The sequence below is a fragment of the Lissotriton vulgaris genome, chromosome 3_1 (assembly GCF_964263255.1).
Source record: "Lissotriton vulgaris chromosome 3_1, aLisVul1.2, whole genome shotgun sequence".
In the NCBI taxonomy this organism is placed as follows: Eukaryota; Metazoa; Chordata; class Amphibia; order Caudata; family Salamandridae; genus Lissotriton; species Lissotriton vulgaris.
In genome coordinates this window covers 1,073,829,021-1,073,855,537 of record NC_141689.1, presented here as the reverse complement: position 1 = coordinate 1,073,855,537, position 26,517 = coordinate 1,073,829,021, and the positions used below count along the sequence as shown (strand labels likewise).

The following is a 26,517-nucleotide window of genomic DNA, read 5'->3' as shown; positions in this document are numbered from 1 at the left end:
TCTGCAGTAGAAGAGTGAGCAGAAAAATTATGTACTGGAATGTGACTCCAGTAATTACCAAAAGGTAGGAATAACTCAAGCATTCCACCCACCATTTTTTTGTCTTTCTTACAACTTCGATATGGGCTAACGATTTAGTGTACATAAAAGCAACATTTTCTAATTCTAGATTAGGGTAACGACCCCAGATAATTTCGCATCTCTAAAGAGCTGACACTTCTTGTTCAGAGAATCTTCACCCTAGTTTTTAGTGCAGTTTACAGAAACCTGGAATTAATGCATGCAGTACTTCCAATCCTGCACCTTATTTATTTTGAGAGTTTTATGTAGCGCTAGCTAGACCCTAAGGTTTCAGAGCGCTTCAAACAGTAAACGTTCACATCAGAGATAAAAAGTCTATCCAAAGCATCTGAGCCAGAGCGCTTTACAACAATAAATGTTTACAACATAGATAACAAGTCTAGTAGGCATTTATTATAGCGCTAGCTAGGTACACCAGGGGATTCACAAAAGTCACAGTTGAAGAACACAGAATCAAGTGGCCACAAAGTCACACAAGTAAAACACAAGGGTGCATCGAAGATTGGCATCGGGAGAGAACAGGAGACTGAAAGAGTCATCTGTATGTCCTAAAGGAACCCGCCAAAGAAGGAAACGTAGAACAGCTTGTGCGTGTGTTGAAGAAGTTGTTAAGGAATTGTGGACATTGTCTGTTAAAAAAACAACAAGGATACAACAGATAGACATCTACGCAGCAAGCACATTAGTATTATTATTATTTTGAGTTCCACACAGCGCCAATCAGAGAGCACCCACATGCCACCCGGCACAGATCATGCCAAAACTCCCCCACAAACCCTTCCAAAAACAAAAACTTTCCAAAAACACCCTGTCAGCCTCAAAGCTCTTTCCCCATGCCCAGTCTCCCACCCTGACTCACAAGCGTCCCAGCCTCCCCAGTCTCTGAGATGGCCATGCCCCACCAAAATCCCGGAACCGTCACGTTGCCCCACCTTCACCAGAACCGCCGCCCACCCTCCCTCGATATACATGTGGGAAAATGCCCCTCCCCCCCTGAAACGGCAACCACAAATCCCTGCCTGGCAACCAACGCTGCCCGACCGAGAGTGCACTGGTTACCCGCCAACCAGGTCCCCAGTGCCACCAGAGCTCCCCCTGAAAACTACACAACCACTCCACCAACCGACCGACAAAACCCCCAGAACCCCCTGCAAGTTCCCAGCAAACGGCATCCTGGCACTGAGGGCCCAAGGCACCAATGAGATGAGAGTCCAAGGGACACAGCACAAACCCCACCACCCTAAGGGACCCCCCCACCAAGCACAAGTGCAACAGCCACCGCAGGACGCGTGTCCCGGTGCAGACAAAAGTGAAAACACGACATGCCACACATCCCTGCCCACCATGCCCCCCACCTCTGTGCACGACACTCGCAAGCCACTCCCACAGCAGGCCCGACAGCCCCAAGACATGGTGCCCAGCACCACATGCATGGGCACACCTGCACGAGTGGGCATACCCACACAAGCAGACACGCCCGCGCTGACCAGCTCTACGACCATCAGTGCAAGTGACCAGGAAAGCCAACCAAAACATGCACTGGACACTGGTGAAAACAAGCTTCCCAGGCACAGGAAGGCCCACACAAAAAAGGGATGCCTGGTACCAAACATCCCATCCTGACAATACCATACTAAGGCCAGCATGGACCCATGAAAAACACCCCAAGGGAGCACACTTAGGGGCACACCCCACCTTAAAAACCAACCAACCCTTGGTGTGCCCATCATCCAGACTTTGCCAGGCTGCCAGACGAGACAAGCATCTGACCTCCCTGGAGGTAATGAACAACAGCCCACAGTGGAAAAGGGTGCAACACCCCCCTCACAGGACGACCCGCCGAACAAACTCCCTGGGCTGACGAGCTCCAAAGGAGTAGCCCCAGGAACTAGAATCCAGCTCCTCCCACAGGAGAGGAAGCCCTTTTTCAACTAACTCACCAACCACAACACCAACACTGCACCATAAAGTTCAGTGGACATATTGAGTTTTTACTGATCTGGAATCTCATGTCACCAGAACCTCGAAGTTCTTTAACCCTTGTCCGCCAAGCTGCAACTTTCGCAGCTCAACAGTGTCCCATCTTGAGCAGTTATGCCCTTTTCTTAACTCTATTCTTCAATGCAAGTCTCTGCCACGAAACTTCTTCAGCCCAAGGTCAGCCATGCCATCATCACCCTCATTTTTGAAAAGGCTCAACGACATACCCATCCTGAACCACCCACATACAGCCACAACCTTTTAAACAGTAGTCACTGCAAACTCTCATCCCAGGCTGCATTTCCCTAAGAGACAATCAATATGGCTCCTGTTCCATATTGCAAACAAGAAATGCACCTATGTTGCTAAAACGGTCTAGTCAGCCATCAATCGGACAATAATGAATTCATCTCTTGTCACTTGTCTTATCAATGACCATATAAACGATTCACTTCAAAGCCTATGCCTGATTGCACATAGTTTTAAAAGTTAGAATACTGGTACCACCTATATGCTCACAACACCCAGCTACAACTCAAAGTTCAGAACAGTGTTCTTATAGTTGCCACAATTGCTTACTACTCTTAGAAATCTGGTACCAGCTGATTTATAGCGGACTTTGAATGTTTCAAAGACAAAAGATCATATATTGACAGATCCTGGGGATCTGAGCAACCTAACGTTTAAGTAGACATCCTTCATGGTTCTCCTCCGAGGTCCTTGTAATCTAAGAGTATTCTTCAATACTGACATGTCCTTTGTGTCACAAGTGAATGTGTTCATAAAGTCAGTCTCTGGATGATCACAGCAATTGTCATGGTTCAGTGTGATTATTGTAATTGAATACACCTTTGTCTGTCAACCTGCTAAAACGCTCAAATAGCTGATTGCTCAAAGCTACCCTGCCCACCATATTATAAGCTTCAATTGATTACAGTTTATCACAAACCATTAAAGAACTACACTGACTGATTTAATCACACTCCATTGACTTTAGGACTGTATGCTCGACCGACAAAGCCTTCTAGAGCTAGGCCTCCTCCAAACTCACAAACACCTGCTTTTCCAGCTGGATATTTTCAGCCCTTAAACACTGGCTGGTTATTTACTATGTGAACTACAAGTTTGATGCAAAAAATATTGGATTGCACCATGTTGGAAGAAAGTTCAAAATTCTTTATTTCCAAAGTCAATGAAATCAATATTAAACAAAATCTACTATTACTACGAAACTCAATTTTTTTTATTTCAGTCAATTTCTTTGGAAATTGATTTGCTGCTTCATGGCTACAAAACCTTAATGAATATCAATTTAATTGTTTTAAACTATTTGTTATACACTTTACATATAAGTATTCAACTCTACAAAATATTGATTACATAGCACATCAGTATGAATTCATTTTGTCTCTGGGTTACATAGGATTAATTGATATAGGACAACATTTTGGAGAGCAGGAATTCATTGCCAATGTAATCAAAGAAACAAAAGTAACTAGAAAGCCTTGAAGCCTGATCAATAAGCTGGAGAAGCAATATTCCCAACTGTGTGAAAGAACAAAATGGGAGTGATACAAGGGTGCTGTGAAGACAGCAGAGCTGATAGCTAATGTGACCAAGTGGAGGGCAGCCAAAGAAGTGCAATGTGAAGATAAACATGTCATCACATCAGCAGATGGACTTTGGTAAACTGTATAATAAAGCAAGCAACTTAAAGGAACACCGAGCATCAAATGCAGATTTGGATTGGGAATGTGCCCTTAAGGCAGCATTGTATCATCCTTAGATTGTTCCCAGAATATAAATGTTAAGTCATCCCATTCATATGATATGGGTCTTATCTCTAGACCCCTGCTTCTTCTCTCCCCAAGGAAATGGATTCTATTTCAGCCCACCATTTCCACTGTTGCGCCACTAGATAACCCCAGGAAGAGGGGCTTCCAATACATACCGGGCTAGTAGAAAAGACAGATCCAGAAACAGACTATGAACTCCCTACTTTGAGTGTGAATATAATCCCAGGACACAATATTCCAGTTTTTGTAAGTCACGGCGACCTGTGACAAGTATGAGCAACTTGGGAAAATGATGAGCAGTGCCAGAACTTTTGCTTAGTTTCAGGTTTTTCAGTCAATGAGGACATATAGTGTTTGCAGTATTGTACCTTTTGAATCTCAATACATAATCATCACAGTGTCTTGATTTTTCCTTGGCTGTCAATGTCAATCAATCTTTCATTCTCTTGATTCTATTAATTTCTGAAGCACCACGATTAATGTATTGTTTAGTTTGCTTTTCCAAATGTGTTCCTTAAAAATCTTTATCTTGTGATCAGTTTCTATCTTACCTTCTTTTACATTTGCAAACGTTTGCCTTACTAACAAAGCCCGTCAAACATTCATCCTACATCTATGAAAGATGAAAGGAGGACGGCCTGATGGACAGTCGACCATCAGGACAGCTTCACTACCAAGCATAAGCAAAGTAACTCTGTGTTTTTCCCCCATTCAGAGGTAAGCAGTACAAGCTCTCTGAAAACTAAACAAGGTTCACCAGAAGGGGAAGGGAAGTAGCATGAAAGTTCCACTGAAAGGGCAATTAAAATGGACAAAGCACCCTACCAACAGTTAGGGCGAGCAGAGGTGTTGGGACACACAGCTTAACTTAAACAGTTCATACACATGAGATTGACCAGGCATATTTAATAGCTCTTCAAGAGTTAACATTCAGAAGAAAATAGTTCACCAAAAGCTTTGAGCAATAAAGTTTTCAGCATGAAAGGGACATTCGATTAGTGAACTTCATTGTGTTTAGTGATAAGGTTTCTTTAAAAAAAGAGAAAGTATAATATTTGGATCGTGAAAAATCCTTCCAAACTCTGGCATAGAGATGTACATCCTTTGTTCCAGCCACATTGCCCAATGTTCACATAACACAGTCTGGAAAGTTGAATCAGAAACTACATTCCATATTTAAAATTGGCACACGTGGAAAGAGTAAAATTAAAATATTTTTAGTGAGCAACAATAACACTTGAACCTCTAGACTGAAATTGTTACAGGAACTGGACTGCTTAACAATTTTGATCCAGCTGCATACCCACATAAACATGTTGTATGTAACGAGTAGACAATCTCAAAATTACGCCTCGTTTGGTACTGCCCAAAACATCTATGTCTTTGGGAAGCTGTGCAAGAGTGTACACCACACACAGTTGTAATTAACAGACAGGTGGAGTCGGAAAGAAGGCTTTGTGCAAACTGAAATCTTGACTGCCAAGAAAATAAAGTAAATTGGCAAATCTGCCTCTCTGGGTCATAATGAAAAGCAAATTTAGGGGCCCATTGTGCTGACTCTGGTAGAAACACTTAAGTCCTCTAGTCAAGTACATAGATAGCTGAACAGAGTGGTGTAAAAGGAAGTAACTAATTTCTGACGTAAAAACATACATTGTCAGGACCTATAAAGCCAGTCAGTGAGCAGCCAGTGGCCAACCCCCTTGACCTGTGCACAGGCCCGGACTGGCCGTTGCGGGCACCGGGCTCCCCTGTGCATCCACTTCAGGTCCTTAGATTTGACATCAGTCAGACCTTGCTGTTTATAAGAGGAGGTGGGAAGAGGGTGTTGATAACTTGGTACAGGAGAAAGCGTAAAAACGTAGCTTTCTAGAGTCATCAAACTTCTAACTTCATCTTACTTTGGCACACAGCTCTTTCCCAATACCACAGGAGATCATCAAGAGGACAGAGCAGGTAAGGAGGAGAAAGCATTCAAGCCATGCACAACGCAAACTTGTTGTGAAAGACTTCTTGATCAAATTGGTTATTTCTTGAGTAAAGCACAGTCACAATGGTGAGTTTCTACTGATTACATTCAACCTGCCTAGGACATGTCTCTGGAATTACACAAACTGAGCGACAGCATACATGGTATATACAATGATTGAAGTAATTTTATACTCACAAAGTTAATTTACTAACTTGGGAAATCAACCACAATAAATAAAGGAGGACTGGCAGGAATTTAGAAGTATGTGGTATGGGCCTTCGGGAGCGCTACGTAAACACTCACATATGTGTACATTTGTGGGTATACCTCTTAAAGGTGAACATTCAGACATTTGTTCCTGTGAAAGACTAGAAAAAGTGTGTTGCCATGGTAGGAATGGAGAAATAACACATCCAGAATTAATGGAGGCGTAGAGAAAAGTTTGACTGTGAGCAAAAATACTTTCCACACAGAGAAAAAAAAACAGATGAACGCATGAATAGAAATCTACTTCAAATTTACTCATGCAGAATTTTTCACCGAATTTATATTTTACATACATAAAATTGACATATGTCAGTACTGCTGAAAATCTACGGGTGGGATAGATTTCCTCGGACTACTGGAAGAGTTAGGAATTTGCTCCAAAAGAAAGGGTAATCCTACCAAAAAAATATAACTTTGTTCCCTTTGTGAACTTGGCCGTCACAACAAAAATATGTACTTTGTTCCTTCAATCAAGAACATAACAGCATATCTGAAATCAAATTTCTTGAGGGTCTCGATGGTCCGATGTGCAGAGGTAAAACAAGACCCTGGTAAAGATGCAGAATTGGAGATTGCTTATTTTTTAAGAAAAAAACAAAAGAATTATGCAATTAGGCCAATGTATGCATTTGATTGATTGATTTCAACCCCAAACATGTCTTTTTATCAGGCGCTTTATCATGCATTCACCTGACTTCCCATGCATTTTGTCTTCTGTACTTCCTAAATTGTAACCATATAATTTCAGCCATAAACACTCTGCATTGGCACTCAGATGAATTCAGTATCAAATTCAAAACACTTCATTATTACACACAAAGAATACTGGGCCAAAGCTCCTGTCTACCTTCAAAAACTGTTATGCTACTATGCTCCAGCCAGACAACGGCATTATTCCTTAACTCTTTGGATCCAAAAAGGTTCTTTCAAGATGTGTGGGTGTCCAGTGCCTGAAATTATGGAACATACTTTGCCCTAAACTGCGAACGGAAAGCAGTTTAGTTTCAATTCAGAAAGCTTTTGGACACCAAACTTTTCAAAAAAGCAAGTCACTAATTCAAACACCAGCATGAGCGTGACCAAAGAATGCCAGATCTAGGATATAAATTCTCTATATTCAAAACTTAATATTTTGTCATTTTCTTTTTGCTCTATTACTCGGAAATGGTCTAGGTGAACTGAAAAAAATTAGCTGTCTCTTGCTGAGATCTGAGTTTAAATTAAATGCATTTTGCCATGTTATCTCAGCATTTTGCTCTTGTAAACTCGATAGAGTAAAATCTAAATAAATTTTAAGAACACTCCATTAAGAGACACCTTTTTTAGTCCATGATTTAACATCCCATTATTGGGTATGCCATGCACATACACAGATGTATTTGTGTGACTCATCCAAAATACTTTTTCTGAATGATATTCTGCATATGTACCCTATCCTCGCATAGGGGGCTGAATCTGCTATGTCAAGGTTTTGTGAAACTGGAATTCCTTGCAGGAGGCCCTTTTAGAGAAGCAGAGAGCCTTCTGGAAAAAGGCTCAAATGATCCTCTCAGTCAACTCGTATGCTACTTGGGACCACTGAACAATGGGGTAATTGCGACTTTTTCCATCTTTTGTAACAATGGGAATGATGAGCAAACAAAGAAAATGCTGAGGACATGTATCCATTATAGCATAACAGACATATCGGACGACTGTAACAACAATGGAATTTATGATTTAAACAGAAAAATACTGTCTTTTGCACTAAACACTGCCCAAATACCTAACTATAAATACAAGGTCCTTCAGCAATATTGAGAAGCGGACTGAGAGGTATCCTAGTACACCTCTGAAAATGAAAATGTTTGGCATTGGAAGGTGCTGCAATGCCTTAATAAAGGCAGATAGATTGTTTTGCTATACCAGTACTAATGAAAACAAATCTTTCAGGGTCTGAATGAAACAATGATGACACTTGAAAAATATACTGATGAAAGATTAAACATTAATGTCCAAGCTTCTGAAATATGTAATCACTACCACAGGCTGCTGGTGAGTATTTTTGGGATGAACATCTGATGAAATGGAAGACACTTGAATTGAAGTATCCTTTACTGAAAACAAAAGTGCAGAAATGTCCTCTGCTTCGGAATGATCAAACGTCAGAAGACTGTGGAGAACACTAAATGTTATTTGTCAAAAGACAGGTTCATCTATAAGACTAGCCCAAGTAAGGGTCAGCAGTCTACAGACTATCATTCTGAATATTTTATCACTACATATTTGGTCAGAAATCTCAGCTGTGGTAGATGTCTAAATCCATTGAACGTTTATTACATAGAGATGGGGATGTTGTTCCATTTCTTCTACATTACAGAGGTGTAAAGGGATTCATTTACTTCATCCTTCTGAAACAAAATTACATGGTCACACTTGGTGGTGTGTGATGTAAATAGTAAAGCATTTTTACTGCCATAACTTTAACAGTTGCACCTTAAAGTGCTTACAATAGAAATTGTTCATAGATCTTTGAATGCAAGAACAAAGAATAAACCACAATCACCACCGCTGCCCTCCCCCCCCCACACACACACACACACTTTACAACACAGCAAAAACCTTGCTAGTTCTGGGTGTGGTACATGAGGCAATTACCACAGTCTCTGTACTCCTTCAAATAATGGCAGCACTCTCAGTCTTACTGGATAAAAGCATAACTGTTTATGGCATTTGTAGTAGTGTAATAAAGGTCTCCATTTTCTACAAAATGTCATGTCTCTAGCAGCTAAGTCATGTGTTTTTCCACTGCCAAAGGTTGTCACAGTTTAATGAACCAACGTAGGCCATCTGGTGAACTCTTTGCCTTCCAGTGCAATGAAATCAACATTTTAGCCTCTCCCAGTATTTGTAACATCAGCACCCAATTTTCTCTGATCAGACCCTCCAGTCGCAACAGCAGACATATCGGACCAGACCCATATCCACAGTATCTGGATGCCCAATAGTAAAACATTTTGAGGAAATAATGACATTTTCAAATTTTACAGTACTCTGCACCCGCTTCATTTTCCTCTAGCTGGAAGACCAAAACAATACTATGGCACATTCCATGGTACTGCTAGTAAGCTCAGTGGTAAGTAACTCAGATGGCTTCTCCTTGGATGGGAGGGCTTTTAGTTCCTCCAAATATCCATCTTATTGGTGGCCTTCTGAAAAATGCCAGCCCTATGATTTATCTGCAAATCCTAGCTTGGTATTCGTGCAAATGTGGAGGCTGAACAGACGACTAGCATTGTTGACTTGGTCTTGGATGATCATTTTGCTCATCAAAAGCTACCATTTACTTTCAGAAACTGAGTCCACCTTCATTCAGTCGGGAGGAATCCACCATTTTGATATACAATGAGACCACACAAAATGGCAAATCAATTATATTAGACAATAGCAGGGCGCTTGATCCCTATACATACAGTCAAGCATACTTGAATACTGATACTCACATGATGAAAGACTAATCTATTTTGCAAGACTTTATACATTTCCAATCATAAGTCACATCTATTTTTCCTACACAGAATAATGAATGCTGTGGCCTCCTCAATGGTCAGAAATGTGCATAAGCTACATCCTTGCTGACCTGGTCCTATTTTTTGCTGTCTTGATAGGAAGATAGACTGGAAAGGAGTGTCAGAATGAACACTGCGCTGTTATGTCAATTGGAGAATGTGGAAGAAGAAACTACCTGCACAGTTGAAAAAAGAAACTCTGCTCTTTCAATCTAATCTTCAAGAGATAAAATTCCACTTTTGTCTAAATAAAGGTAGAACGTGGTATGGGTAATCAGGTTAAGACCACTACTGGTGCATTGTCACCATTAAACTTGCAAATTTCTCTAGTTATCATTGTGTTTATAGCCCACATCAGGTAAGGTCCAATCTCTTGAAGATCCTTACATAATTGAGGAGAACCTTACTGGCATATGTCTCCCAAAATAAACTTTTCCCTTTGCGATAAAGAATTGCTGCCTTCATAGAGGATGATGAATCCCTTGACCATCGATTAGCCCCAATTCTTTCCCACAAAACAAGGAAGAGGAGTGAGTCCTTCTGAAGAAGTTCTAGTTAACTGTAGAAAGAAGTGTTACACAAAAATGGCCTGTCTAGAGAGGAAAAAAAGAAATTTGACATAGCAATCGTGACAGGGGACTTTATCACCCCTCTAATGTGAACGGGCATTTGGATATTTTTCCTAATGACACAGACTTACTAAATATTCTGCAATATAAAATGATTCAGCGTTCTCATCACAGGAAAATCTAGTTCTGGAGAATCACTAAATTCAACGTTACCTTTAAACCAATTGGATCGGAGGTTGGGAAAGCATACTGTAATTTTAGCAGCTAAGAACAGTAGTGCCAGTTCAAAGTTCTTAACAAGTTTACATCGTACTACATGCTTTAGGGTTAATTCTTTCCCTGAGGACCAAATACTGACAAAAAATACACAAAATGCACACGTATATGAGACACTTAACCAATATCAGGAATAAAGCATGGGAGTTTTAATGATTCACAGAATATTTTCGCTTCAATTAGGATTCAGGCATTCTTCCTAAACATTACTACATGATAAGTTAGGTTGAAATCAACAAACAGACTGTGACAGAATTCATTTACAATGGGTAGGAATGTTCACATGGCAAATTGACTACTCTTAGGACTGCAACTCAAATGAACTCTCAAAATTTGGTGTCATACAGCATTTAAAAAAAATGCTTAGTTCACCAGCCACGTGAAAAAAGCATCCGTTTATAAGGGATATCCCGATTTGGGAACTACAAAACAAGCTAATTAAAATCACAACACCAATAAATATCAAGTGAGTGCCCCAAAATGCATTTACTTACGTGTACATCATTTAAGAAAAACGAACCCCAAATTTTTTAAAATTTCAAAAACGTTATTCCTAACTTGTGTTAGTGCAGGAATAGCTTTATGGCGAAGAACTAGAAATCTGGACAGGAGAATCAACTGCTTCACAAAAGGTAAGAGAACAAGTTGACAACACTTAAGAACTGTGCCAGTACTGCCCTCTTGTCCGGTCTGCTGCCTCCTACACTCACGACCCTACAGTCCGCTGGTGAGAGTTTAGACTTGTTAGTCAGTGGTGCACACAGAGTTCGGCCACTGAAAGTCACTTCAAATCTGTGTGACAGTTTGTGGTACCTGTAATTCCAACCTTTATGCTCCAGAAAATCTCTCTGTTTGAGCACCATCCATCAAGATTTAAATGATCCCTTGGGAAAGTATCAGTGTATGGGACCGATTGGGGCTATCATACAATTCATTAATGGTTTCAAAGTTATTGACGTAATATGTTTTGGTATTTTCTAACTTTACAACAGGGTACCAGGGTCACCCCATCCACTGGATTCCACTACCCCATTCGACCCAGAGACCTGTGGGTGCCCCAGATGACACAAATCTTGATTTCAACTGGCCAGTGCAGGGAAACGAAAACAAACTACTCATTTTAACCCCTTGCATGCTGCCGCGATTCTGCACCTGTGCGGCAAAATCGCGAGTGGGCGGGTTTATGACGGCCCCCAGCTGTCATCAGCACACGAGCGCCGTAGTGCATGACGGATGGGGGCCGTCATCAGCATGCAAGGGGTTAAGAGTAGGTCTGAGGAATTTAGTGCATGTGTTTCAGTACTACATCTGGTGTACTGAGCTACTATCCTGAATCGTTTTATTTAGGTCAACCAGAACAAAAAACTGTGGGATAATCGCAGTTTGAAATAAACTGAACCCCCCCTATGTGACACTCAGGCAACTGAATGAAATAGAGGGCACAACAAGTAGACTAAAGCCAATGAGAGTCAAAGGGTATACAGTAGGTAGGGTCTTACCAATAAAGTGCCAGAATATGGCTAGGGTGGCATCTTCTGACCAGAGGGTTCTATGAACGTCTGCTTTTCTTTGAAATTGTGTACTTTTTATTAGCCTATCTATTTATACCTTAAATAAAGTCATTCCCTTTGAAATACATAGCTTTGATTGGACAATGATTGTTGTGTAAAATTACTGTCACTCGGTCAAACCCCCCTTTACGTCTTGACAGCTACACAAAGCCATCTTCCAAAATCAAAGTGTACGAAAGGGGTTCTTGACATTTCCAGTCTGAGAGCAATAGTATCCTGGTCCCTGAAACTGCAGTGTTAAACCATAGTATCCAATGAGGAGCAGGCTCAGCACTGATTTGCATTAGGCGGGCCTTCTTCCAGACTGGCATAGTTAGCGAAAAAGGATGGGCTGGAAAGCTAAACTTTAGCAATTGCCAGTGGTTAGAATTTTTGTAAACATTTCTCCTATCACCTTTTCTGTGACTAAAACTAAGGTATCCACCATGGATACAAGCTAGTAAAATCTTACTGGGGGTGAGTATCTGAAAGGTTTCAGTGCTCCATCCATCCTCCCCTTTTGTTTGCTTTGTTCACACTAAGTTGGCAGGGAATGCCCAGACATAGGTCCCTTCCTCACTTTGCCACTGGATTCAAGCTAGCCTGGCTGATGAGGAGTGTTACCCCGAAACCCAGGGCTGGCTCTAGGGCGATTCGATCGTTCCTGGACTCTAGCAATTTTCAGGCATCAATTAAAATGTCAAGATAACTCTGGTGATTAATCGTCTTCCTGGAAAGAGGTTTTTTTAGTGGAAGTTTTGACTCTAAGTTGATGCAGAGGGTTAAAATGCCTGCTGATAAGAACGTGTACTATGCAGATGAAGTGCATACAATATAAACAGGTCAGTGGGTTACTGCTTCTGTAAGAGAGCTCCTTTTGTGACTTGTTGTTTACGAGTCAAAATCCTTATATAGAACATTGAGCTATTAACTGTCATCAAAGAGCTGCATGCAAACTGCAAAATATATGTTAGAGCTATATGTTTGTTTTTTTGCCCACTCTTTTATTATCCTAATCTTGTGAAAAGGGCTCATTTGGGTAGAAAACAATTCATATTATTAAAGACAACTCCTAACAATGATGTCACGTTTTAAATTCGTGCTTTTCCAGAATAAGAACTCTAAGTATATTGCCTACCAGTATCGCTGATATGTTACTCGTACACTGCACATAGTAGTCCTGTCTTATGTAACATTTCCTATAAACTGATTTACACACATGATTGTCTGTATGCAATGTGTGTGTGATGTAAAGTGCTCTGACACCTTACACGGGTATGAGTGGTGCTATAAAACTAAATGAATCTGAGAGACAGTGGTTCTTGAGACTTGAGGGGCACTGTTAAAGGGTGGTAGTGAGGGAATCCGTGACAGAGGTGGTCATTGGGGGGGGGCGCCAACAGACATTGTCGCACAAGGCGCCTCCAGTGTTTAAGTCGGCCCTGCCGAAACCGGTCCCAGGATTCTTGTTTCCAGTCCAGGGAAGACCTGGCTTGGAAGTTCGGGCAGGACTGTTCCCATGAGGAACAGGGTCAAGACTGATTTGCATATGGCTGGGTCCAAACTGGGGTGGCGAAGTGAGCTACGGAACGTGGATGGATTCAACCAAGGTCTATGACTGGGGGTGAGTGTCTGAAAAGTTTCAGCACTCAGTCCATCATCTCCTTGTGTTTGCCTCAGGACCCGGACAAGTGTTCATGTGTACAGCTCATGCCTACAATGACATCTACTGTGACAAATGAGCGGACATAAGGAACATGATAGAGCGGGGAATGTGCCAGGTCATGCTGAAGAGATCTACATTCGACACATTCGAAATGACAGCCCTTGTTCTGGCTACACTTACATTACTTGTTTTATGTCCTCAAAATACATTATGGACTAAAGAAAGAAATGTAAAGACGTCGATAATTTATTGCCCCTTGTTTTTAACGCTAAATCCTTGCATTTCATTTATGCCAAATGGAAAGAGCGGCAAGGTTAATGAGCAGTTGATGAAACTCTTACCACAGGCTTTGGAGGCTGCGACGCAAATCTCTTCGGCAATGTATTCTCCTGCTGGAAATAGCAAGTAATCTCCTTCTGCTTTCCCCAAGGAATGATAAAGATAAACCCGCAGCCCTGGCTCCGGCTGCCTCGGAGCACTTGAATTCGAAGGCAGGTCTCCGTTCTGGTGCACGGTGGACGACGCCGCTCCGTCCATCTCCGTCATGGTCAGGCAGGCCATCATTTCACTTCACGGGTCAGGCATCTAGGACAGATATGACAAACTCATTAAACCGGAATCAACGAGGCTAGAGCGTAGACTGGTGTATCATTGTGTTACCGACAGGGGCCAAAATGACAGGTGAAAAACAAAGGATAAAAAAGGTATTCCCCTACAATTGCAAAAAAAAGCCCAAAACTAAAAGAGAAAAAACACACATGCATATTTCTGTTCTTCGTGAAGGAAACAGCTAGCATCTCAGATCAACATACGTTTTACTCATCGACATTAATTTTCCGCATTTTAGTCAACATGAATGAGCAAAAAGTACACCAAAACATGAGTTTGCTACTATTCTACCTAACTGGGGCTTGCCACATTTATGATCGACTTAAATAAGAAAGTTATATACGCAGAACATTAAGTAGCCAAAACATAAGAGACAGCAACGCTTAAGTTTTCTTTTTTTGTAAGTTTTTTCCACTGTGTTGGGCACCTCTCCCATTTACAAATGGGTGCAGACGTTCTCACTCAATGTAATTAGTCGTATTCACACTAGGCACTGACAGGCCAGCTAAGATGGAGGCAGCAACGTCAGTGTAAATGATTTGTAAACTTGTCCTCAGCAGTACTGAGCTCCCACGGATGAGCGAGCGTGCAACATGTGGGCCTTTAAGTAGTGTTAGTGAGTTGCCTAAGGTAGGGAACAGAACCCTCTTAATGACTCGTGGGTTTGCTGGAAAAAGACAACTTTTAGGGTTCCCGATCTGTAACAGAAACATTTCATGTGGCACATCATTTGTGCGAGAATTTAAATTCAACTTATCTGTACAAATGACTTCATTGCAAAGGGTTACTTTTCCGAAAATGTAGACGTACAGTTGCAATATATTTTTTTATCACCCATACTTTTTCACCTCAGTACATTTTCTCCCAGAGGATGGGAGTCCTATACCTGACAGTCTGGAATTTACTGTTGGAGCAAACCTGTGTCCAGACTGCGTATGAGTGCACAGGATGTGTATCATCGAATGGGACTGTAGAAGCGGGTGCAAGAACAATGCTTTCCCCATAGGTGAGAAAAAAAAGCGATGGAAATGTAACTCCGGTGCTGTAGTTGCCCATGTGTCAATGTATAATAAGTACATTTATTTACCCAGCTGGAAAGACTTTTGAACGGTGGCAATCGTATTCATAAAAGAGTTCCAGGGGTTGTCCTGGAGACGGACTTCTTGCAGTTTACCAGATGTACTCATTGATTTAGTGGTGAAGCCCAACATTCGTAAAGGAAACTCATGAGATTAAAAGCTACTTTGTCTGTGAATTGGGCTCAGTAAGTGTTAAACGGTATACAGACATAGAAGACCGACTGGAACGTTAGCTTCCATGCATAGAACACAAACTAGGATGAAATGTAGTTAAAATGTAGTTAATATTTTGGCTCTTTCGCGTACATTTTATGTAAACTATATATTTTATACATACATATGAAATACTCTATCGTTTCCAATTACAGTTATGTTTATCGGCAAGGCGCTAGCAATAGCACTTAAGTCGTCTTGGCGACAGCGATGTTTTGAGAGCGTGCGCGATTACATTAATCCAGCTTGTAGTTTGTTATTGCATATAAAAAATATGGAGGACAGATAGGATTATGCAGACTCTGCTTTGTAATTCGCACAGTGAGGGTAGGACGGACAGAGGCTTAGAGCAGTATTAAGGTATTTAGGGATCACACTGATATCATCGACTCTGGCTTTAGAACAAAGCTACTGCCAAAGTTACAAAATGGCACAGATTTACACATTACACTGAGGAGTAATCTTTTAGGTTACACTTATGGTTAAACAGGATCACACTTCACACCGGAGCTCAATCTGCCAGGTTAAGTGTGTATCACCAGTTCCTGAACCATACGCTCTGGTTGGAGAGATTTGATCAGTTTCAGCAACACAGCTGTATCTCCGAAGCCTACTCTTGGACAGCCTCAGACAACCCAATTATCTGATGTCAGAAAGATCTTTCAAGCCGTGGACAGCAGACCTGAACATCCGGTTGAAGATCTTACAGGCCAATATCCAAGACAGAAAAGAGAGATCCTTGGTGTGGGACAGCAAAGTTATCCCCTTAAGCTGTACATGTCTTAGCAGCTAATGCTGCATTGTTTTATGTTACAGAGATCTTTTACGCACAGTTCCAGAAATGGACCCTCAAGCTAAAGTGATTTCACTTACCCAGTTATCAGAGCTATTCCCACACGTTACGCTAACCTATCAAGCTTCAAACAGCACGTCTATTGCTCAGATTACTGAGATTTTACCAGCTAGGTTCCATACAGAGAAACTATCAATCAAGTTGTAGAGCACTCGAAACCGCAGGCTTTGGATAGCTGGGGCTTCCAGTCAGATTCTCACTACCAAAGCCTTAAGACATACCTGTCAGTATATGTGGAGGTGGTCTGCAGCACTTTGAAATTTCAGAGTTCACTTCTAGAAACATGTGGGAAGAAGCTACTCCTTTTTAGGTCTCGCCTACGCAGCACGCATGCTTGTGGCGGCATACGCCTTGCGGACGTGCGCAGCGGCGCGCCACAAGCACGAGTATGTGCTTTGAAAAAGTGCAGACTGTTCTCCTCAGTCGCGGGCTTACCTCCTGCTCCCCCTCTCACAATTAACTTTAGCAGCCGCGGGGCCGCGCTTCTATTTCAGTGCTTGTTTGTTCTTCTAGTTCAATTCTACAAAATGCTGAAAAGCATGTTTTCTCTTGTTGAAGAGTGGACCGGAGGTTTGAACAATTAGCATGTTAATTGCCCATGGGCTCCTGCATCCTACCGCCAATTTGATAAACAGTTTTTATTAATACCACCATCAAATATGTTCATTTTGACTGTACAACTTGCGGACCTGCTTTCTTATACCAGTTTCATCATTTGATCAAAATCATTATATTGTGGACACATTGTTGCAAGTCGTCGTACCTCAAATTGTAAATGTGTTTAATGTAAAAATAAAATAACTACATTCTGCTGTCTAGCAGTAAGCACCATGTTATCCCCCCTCATAATATTCAGACTTTCTTCTGCGTTTTCAAACACATCACATGCAGACAGTAAAGCTCTGGTTAAAAACCCCTAGAGACCAAGACACTCCGGATAACCTAAACACATAACTTTGATGGGAAAAAATACTTGTGAAATAGGTGTGTTAACCCACCAAGTTATCTTGTTGCCACTTGATCTGCATGCCGTAACGTCTCCACTAGTGAGAAGTGAGCACACGCCCTTGATGTGCCTGCTGTCAATGCAGTCCATGAAAAAAACGGACCACCTGTGCCAGGCACAACACAGAGTCCGATAGAGACCCGTTTCGAGGCCCACTTTATAACAAGCATTGGAAATGCAATAGGTCTCGCATCATTAGAGTTAGTGCTTTTAGAATTGTTTATGGTTTTTTTTTGTAAATCTTTAGCATTTTTGTTTCCTGTAGCCAATGCTAAAGAATTACAAATAAAAAAAGCCATAAACATTTCTAAAAGCTCTAACTCATACTGCAAAGGTGGGAAATAAGAGTTGGCACTTAAATATCACTTTAAAAAAACATTCCTTGCATGCAAACTTGTGAAACGCGCCGATGGAAACAACGATTTTACTCATCAGAAGCAGCTAATAAATATTCACTGCTACTCAGTCTCCAGGGCACAAAAGCAAACCTCAGTCACCAAGAAAACTCATTTCTGCCCAAAGATGAACGATATGGCTGCTCCTCAATGTTCACAATCTCCCACTACAATACACAAAGAAAGCTGCAGTTTTTGCTCTGTGCGTTTTGATCACAATTAAAATGTAATTCTAACAAAATCTACTACATTTTTTTTAAATAACGTAACAGACTTAAAATAAGTTTACAGTGTGCCTCGATGTGCAGTGTGCCTCGAGGAGTGTAGAGCGGCCTCAAGGAGTGTAGAGGGCCTCAATGTACACAGCGCCTCAGGTTTCCCGTAGTGCTCACTTCGATTGGCCGAAGTCCCTCTCTGAAGCTACTACTATTATTACTGCTCAGGCAGCATGCACCCCTTCAAGAGAAAGGAGGGTTGTCCTAGAAAATGCGACCACCAAGTAGCAACGGTTTCTTTTACTCGTTTTTAAAGGCGGAACAGATCATCGGTTCCTGTAGATCGGTTGCACGGGTGTTCCTTGGGGGGATAGAAATACTCGACACACCCAGACAGCAACTGCGTATGAGTCACAAACATGCTTCAGCGAACTCAGGACGAGCCGAACAGCCTTGTGGATTTTCAAAGCTGCATCTCGGTTTACACAGAGCGGCTTACAAGTTTCCATTCACTCTGCAAGTCTATGGAGTGTTTAATGATACAGAGAAAACGAAAACATTCTCTACTTAACAATCACGTGAAATTCAAATACTCTACATTAGTTTGTAATTTGTCCGTGAAGTTTTTCAAATCACAGGTCAGGGAGTATGCAAAGAGGCTAAATGCTTCTTAGTCGGGCTCGCCAAAAAGACACAGAAAAGCGTGCGAGAGTTCACGGATGTGAGCGTTTGTGTGTACACAGATAGCAGTGACTTCCACACACAGCTGCTAACTATCAAGGTGCTGCCAACCCTTCCGAAACTCACCCAACTGATAACGTGCCACTTGCCAACTCAAGTAGCCTCTAAGGGTGTTCAGGGTCAAACATTCTCTACCTCCACTGTGGGGCGTGTCTTTTCGGATACATTACGACAGGCCAAAGTAACAAGGACTCAAGTTAGTAACAAGGAGGAGGCAGCGAGTCAAAATGGAGGGCATTGCTGTGGGGAGGGGGGAGGAGAAATGCGACGCGACATGGCAGGCAGGGGAGGGGGCGGAGCGGTGGTGTGGGAGGAGTGCGGGAACAGACGGCGAGGGGAGGAGAGTAGGAGGAGGAGAGTAGGGGAGCTGTGGGGAGGGGGGAGGAGAAATGCGACGCGACATGGCAGGCAGGGGAGGGGGCGGAGCGGGGGTGTGGGAGGAGTGCGGGAACAGACGGCGAGGGGAGGAGAGTAGGAGGAGGAGAGTAGGGGAGGCACGGCCTAGCGGCCGTGCAATCAAGAAGTGAGGGGGCGGGAGAGTAGGCAAGGCAGGCGGCTGGGGGCATGTGCACGCGCTTTTAAGCTCAATGCGCATGCGCATTGAGCTTAAAAGTCACGGGCACTGCAAGGAATCGTCACGATTCCTTGCAAGTTGGATAAAGAGTGGATAAGCCCCCATAGTCTCGCTTGCTCGATGCGCATGCGCATCGACAGGCGAGACCTAAAAACTGCCGGTGCTCAGCACCGATGAGAGGCGGCCCACTTAAAGCCCTGCACACACATACCATCCTTAGAGGGATAAACTGCATGCTTGTTGGGAAATCTCGACTCATCTTCTATAGCCCACTACCGGACCTAGTCCCAGACCGCCGCCGCCAAAACTCGTGCTGCTCGGGGCGGTCTCCCCCACCAACTCCTGTTACACTACTGCCCAGCACACTGCCTCACCGGGGGATCTCCCAACTCCAATAAATCTCAGACACTAAAATATGACCCTAGTTATAAACAGTGTCATTAGCGGTTAAAAAACGCTCCATTTGTTATTCATTTCTGGCATGTATTTAAGAAACTTTCCATGGGCTCACAGGCTCAGACTGCACACCGACAGACTGAATACTCAGATGATGCCAAAGGGAGTCAGCCTGGTAAAAAACAAAGTGTAACACATACTGTCAGATTTAAAATTCACATGCTCCTAAAATGTATGCTCGGGAGCAGAAGCCTTACAAGTTCGAGGACAGAGGACTCCAAATGCGCAGGCTCAAAACCGCAGGATTACCGGCTTAATTGCAATCTAAGTGGGCAAAATCTAGGAAACCGCAGTGTTGAGGACTGTAAATTCAGAGGCTGCGGATTCACAAGTTCAGTCACCGCAGACACAGAGTACAGACGCAATCATATATATTTTTTAATGTAAAAAAAATCTGAGACTACAGCCTAAAGGGCCGCTAAATCACACGCAGGCGATAGAAACCCGTAGACAACACACATAACAAAAGACTCCTAGCTATATGATTCCATTTCATTACCTCGGATGCAGCACGTGCATCACCTTCCCTCATATGAACTTAGAAGAGGCCTAGTAAGCAACCATAACTTGGACATTGCACCAGTGGTCGAAGTGGGGAAAAAAAAGTAGGGGAACTGTGGGTGGAGAATCAGGGGGCGGGAATAACCGATGATTGAATCAGTGGGCGGAGTCAGGGGCGTGGCTAGAAATAGCAAAACATACCAATTTTTAGTACGTTTAGCATTTCCCTGACCAGTTACAGCTTATAACGTTATTTAATTAAAATAATGGATAAACATGTTTGAGGTTTAATTCAGGAAAAAGCAAACAGTCATAGGGAATACAGGTTTATGTAAAGCGTGTGAAATATAACCAGGAACAACATGTTACCTTAATGCTTTTACTCAATGTTCAGAAATCCATGACTATTTTTTGTCTCAAACATTGAGGTCATGAATACAGGGCTCCTCCTGTACACATGTGTTAAGCAGGGCTCAGAAGAGAAAGGGACTCTTCAGGAGAATCTAGACTCACGGAAACCCACAAAGGCTCCTTCATAATCATGTCGCCAGCTAGCTGCTCAATCATAATATAGCAAAAAGAACAACTGAATGCAGAACAATATCATACATTCACCCCAGTACAGAGATCTGGGCCTAAATCCATTGTTTCTTTGCTCAGCATGCCATTCCAGTTTGGACCCAGCCATATGCAAATCAGTCTAGATTCTGCGCCCAATGGGAACAGTCCTGCCCCCTCCCTCCCTTCTCCTGCCCCAGTCACCGCTCCTGCCCCGTCCCTTCTCCTGCCCCGTCACTTCTCCTGCCCCAGTCTCTTCTCCTGCCCCAGTCTCTTCTCCTGCCCCATCACTTCTCCTGTCCCGTCACTTCTCCTGTCCCCGTCACTTCTCCTATCCCCGTCACTTCTCCTGTCCCCGTCACTTCTCCTTCTCCTGCCCCTTCACTTCTCCCGTCCCTTCACTTCTCCTGCCCCGTCACTTCTCCTGCCCCGTCACTTCTCCTGCCCCGTCACTTCTCCTGCCCCGTCACTTCTCCTGCCCCGTCACTTCTCCTTCTCCTGCCCAGTCACTTCTCCTTCTCCTGTCCCGTCACTTCTCCTGTCCCGTCACTCCTCCTTCTCCTGTCCCGTCACTTCTCCTGTCCTATCACTTCTCCTGTCCCATCACTTCTCCTGTCCCATCACTTCTCCTGTCCCATCACTTCTCCTGTCCCATCACTTCTCCTGTCCCATCACTTCTCCTGTCCCATCACTTCTCCTGTCCCATCACTTCTCCTGTCCCATCACTTCTCCTGTCCCATCACTTCTCCTGTCCCATCACTTCTCCTGTCCCATCACTTCTCCTGTCCCATCACTTCTCCTGTCCCATCACTTCTCCTGTCCCATCACTTCTCCTGTCCCGTCCCATCACTTCTCCTGTCCCGTCCCATCACTTCTCCTGTCCCGTCACTTCTCCTGTCCCGTCACTTCTCCTGTCCCGTCACTTCTCCTGTCCCGTCACTTCTCCTTCTCCTGTCCCGTCACTTCTCCTGTCCCGTCACTTCTCCTGTCCCGTCACTTCTCCTGTCCCGTCACTTCTCCTGTCCCGTCACTTCTCCTGTCCCGTCACTTCTCCTGTCCCGTCACTTCTCCTGTCCCGTCACTTCTCCTGTCCCGTCACTTCTCCTGTCCTGTCACTTCTCCTGTCCCCGTCACCACATTTACTTATTTTGCTTGGTGTGCATCAGAGGTTTACTGCAAAATGGGGGGCATTCTAATTTTCTGACTACTCCCTTGGTTGGATGGAGCAGTGAAGGCCGCTCTTTTAGGGAGTGCAAAGCACACTCTCATCACGTGCTGCTTGCCATTATAAGTGTAGTTCAAAGATCGGGGCATTTTGATTTTCTGGCTTCTCCCCTGAGCAGTGCCTCAAACCTTAAAGGCCACAGGATCACAGAGGAGGGCTTAAGATCACGTTGTCCTCCAGTTAAAGGGGTCTGGCAGTTTAAAGGAAAACCCCGGTCTCTTTATCAAGACCTGTATTTCTAACAATCCCCAACAATAGGCATCCCACGATGTTCCCTTGTTCAATTACGTCTGCTGGGTGTTGAGACTAATGTAATATTCGCCGGATTTCCCCTTTAATACATCACGTACCGAGCAGCAAAACACCCGTATAAAAACACAGCTTAGAGCACTAAGCAAAATATATATTCCATAAAACGCATTAGAAGAAGCAAGCACATTCGAGCACGCCTTTGACAGCCACAAGTGTTTTTACAAGTATACTGTCTATAAAAATAGTTTGATCGAATGTAATGCTTTTCCTCGCCTCCTCCGCGTCGTCGACGTCAGGGTTGTGTTTTCCAAACAGTAGATTACACTGCCCACAGCGCACCTCTCACGCCCCAGCGGGATTGTTTTAAAGTTTTGATTACACATTTGTGGACCCATCTCGTATATTTGTTGCAGAACGAGCCATGGCCTGCACCCAGATACCAGAGACATCTCATGCAGATCTCACTGGCATATGCTAAAGGCAGGCCGCGGGCGGGCGCATTGTCATTCCAAAGGGGATAATATGCCTCAATTGGAATGACAATGGGCCTGCCCTCAGTCTGTGCGAGCTCAGGGAGGGGCTGCTGCAGCCTCTGGAGTTCAACAGAGATGTGCGAGCAGCCCCTGGAAGCTGAAAAAAAAGTTATCGTTTTTAGTAGGACTATTCTCTCCGTCCCGGGATGCTTTTTTCAAAGAAAGAAGTAGGGGAACAGGCTGAAATTATTTTTAGAAGTAGGGGCACGCCGTGCCCTTCCGTCCCGCCCACTTCTACCGCTGCATTGCACAGGCTAATCATGCCACTGAACTCCAGCTTTTCCTACACCAATTTTTTTAATCAGGAAGATTCCATTTTTGGGACGTGTGTGGCTCCACCACTATGTTCAGTGACATAGGAGTACATAGGACCAGTGTCTAAAATGTGCAGGTACCAAGTCTCTGCACTTATTTCATTGAAAAGGGAGAGTATCAGTACCTCTCAGACCGGGTGCAAAACTTTTAATGAGAGTGTGGCACTTATTAGTAGCAAACAGGTACTCTTTGATGCCGAGTACCTGCACTTTTTATTTTTTAATTTCAACCACTGCATAGAAAATGTATTTATATAGCACACATTTACCCCTTAGTGTAGCTTGGCACTGAATAACAGATGTTTCTTGTTACTCAACTCAACAGTACTCATTTGATCACTCTAGGACGGACGAAAGGCTATTTGATCCTGCAGGAATTTGAGTCTGTACTATCGCAGAAGGACGAAAGGCTCTGTGATCTTGTAGGAATTTGAGTGTGTGACCACTTAGTCAAACAGTTTGTGAGTGGATGCATGCATTAGCCAACTGAGCCCAGAGGTGGAAGTGGGCTGGTTCTGAAAAGCCCAACAGACCCATACTTTTTTTTTTATTTGACAGAAACTGTTTGCCAAATGTATGTTCAAAGTCAGCCAATCAGGGAAAATTAATTTCAAAAGTTGAGATGCAATGTAAATAAGTACTTTGCTGTAGGATTACTTAAAAGCATTAAAAGTGTGCAAACAGGGGGGCGCTAGAGGGCGCGCTGTAGAATGGCTGCCTTCTAAGACATCTCCACCGATCGGGACATTTAGCAGACGAAAAGAGCATTATGTGGATGCCAAATTAAATCCAAAACACTACGCAAGGCGTCGGAATCACCCGGCAGCAGAAGGGACGGACTAGAAGCGCTGTAAGACGCCCTGCACTCGAGGAAGCTGTAAGTGTAACATCGGCGTGAGCAGACATCCCGGTGGTTCCAAAATGGAGGTGCCCTGTGCGAGAGACGATCGGAGCGGCTGGGACTGGCAGTGAGGCTTGATTGAGTACCTGGCATCAAATTTGACTATAGATCCATCACGTGGGGACGCTGCGGCTGGCTGTACATGTGATGCAGTGCAGTGAAGGGACCCTAGCATGGCTCAGCACGGGCCCCGAATTGAATAACGTATTTGGTAGACACTGCCTTCAACGATCGGCGCCACTGGTGAATATCAGGTACTGTACCAAATAACTTCCGTCACCGGACACTCGCAGCGGTGCAATATATGGGCACATTACCGACACTGATACGGATCCCCTGACAATAATCCCCAAGGCACTGCATAAGGGAAATAATTCATGATTGCCTTAGAACTGTCTCCATCACACCATGAAGTATGAGAAGTATGCACTCACTGCCGTAAAAGTCGCATCGTCACTAACTGGTGGGGACATACCGCTAGGAGGCCCAGGATTGCACCAACTGCAGTTGCTTGTGAGTTGCCCTGCTGCACCACCTCCTCACGGCTAACTGCTGCTGAAAAGTCTGATTTCGACACATACAATTGACTTTGGGTGCGACACGGCTGCTCAGAGATACCCCAAGGCCCCAGCTGAGGAGCTATACATACGCCATCTGCTGAAACCGTTTACTACTCCAATCCTCAGTCACAATGGGTAAGCCAGATAGACAGGAGCCAAAACTAACCTTTGAAACTAAGCGCAACGCTAAAGGTGCAACTGCGCATTCAGATACAGAACTGGAAACAGAGAACACGACGAGCAAGACCATGGAAAACGTCCTCCAAGCTATACAGCAAAGTCTACAAGATATAAATGGGAAACTAGACTCGCTCCCCCAAAGGGTAGATAACATGTCTGCAAAACTGGATAAACAAGGTGTACGCCTGGACGCGGCCGAAGATCGCATAACAAAAGTGGAGGATGGATCACACACTATGACCCACAAATGCAGGGATATGGAGAAGATCCTGGAGGTTATAAGCAACAAAGCCGAGGATTTAGAAGCGAGAACACGTTGCAATAACGTTAGAATTGCGGGTGTCCCTGAGACTATGAACACGGGGAAAATTAAAAACATATGTAGAAGACATGTTGCGTGATATCTTTGGTGCCAACAACTTCTCGACGGTACTAATTATAGAACGTGCACACAGATCATTAGCTCCAAAACCACCGCCGGATGCTCCACCGTGGCCCAACATCGCCCGGATCCTCAACTACAGGGACCGGGGCGCAATTCTGAGGATGGCCAGGGAAAAGCAACAAATCACCTACCAGGGCAACAACCTAGCCTTTTACCCAGACTCTACTATGACGGTACAGACAGCCCGCAAGGACTTTAATCCTGCAAAAAAGAAACTCAGAGAACTGGGTATCGAATATGCAACGCTATACCCAGCTAGACTGAGGGTGACGCATGATGGGCAAGCCAGGGTTTTCCAGACACCAAAGGCGGCACAAGACTTTATAAAAAAGGTAATCAATAAACGAAAGGAACAGAAACGCACTGAACAAGACCAAGACTGAATAACCCATGTTCAGCTTTACTACTCACACCGGACTATAATCACCACGGAGGCAGGAGAGACTGGAGTAAGCCATAGGAGCTGACATCTACCACATGAAGACTGTTCTCAAGTACTCTATAAAACAAGAATGCTGCAATACTCGGACGGTCGTATGATATCGCTGTTGATTTAGGGATGTAGGTGTACCTACTGTGCAGCACACCCTATTGTTGGACAACATGTGAATCGCAACCTAGCGGTTGAGAAGAAAAAATTTGCTGATCTCTACTGGTGGTAATGTATGGACTGTGCCTATATTAACATATTCCAAGCAGAAGACATGTACGCTAGATATGCAGCCAGCCTTGACTGTTCACTGTGGCCGCTGCCCTTTGACTGTGTTTGATAATCATATGCTAGAACGTAATGCTGTATCCATTAAGGCACTAGGCACAGGTGGTTTTGTAGAGGAATTGAAATGCTACAGTTTCGTATATGTAACACAGTCACTGTAACTGGACATGTCCCTTGTGGATTGTTATACTCAATTTCCTGATTCCCCGATAGATGTAATTAAGTGGATCAAATTACAATGAGTGTAGGATCAGAACAGTAAATTACCCTGTACGGAAACCAAAACTAAATAGTAATTATCCATCCTGCAACAGATGTAATTCATAGGGTAGTCTATACATCTGCACTATTAACGTAACACCAGATCCCATCCACTCTGATGGATGGGAGTTGCGTGCACTTGGTGGATCCCCCCAGGCGGTTATTCCACACCACAGGTTTAGTTATGTTGACATTTCTGTTAAGGGTATGTCTTTGGCATAGT

At 43.5% G+C, this 26,517-nt stretch overlaps 1 protein-coding gene across 2 annotated transcripts in view; it reads right to left on the bottom strand.

Annotated features, from left to right (window-relative positions):
- JAK2 (Janus kinase 2) overlaps nucleotides 1-26,517 on the bottom strand; it is a 1,290,985-nt gene that overhangs the window by 782,986 nt on the left and 481,482 nt on the right. For both annotated transcript variants that reach the window (XM_086961493.1, XM_086961492.1), the window contains one exon: nucleotides 14,047-14,290. In XM_086961493.1, coding sequence (XP_086817619.1) covers nucleotides 14,047-14,269 — 223 coding nt within the window. In that variant the 5' untranslated portion in view covers nucleotides 14,270-14,290. The remainder of the gene's footprint in view (nucleotides 1-14,046; nucleotides 14,291-26,517) is intronic.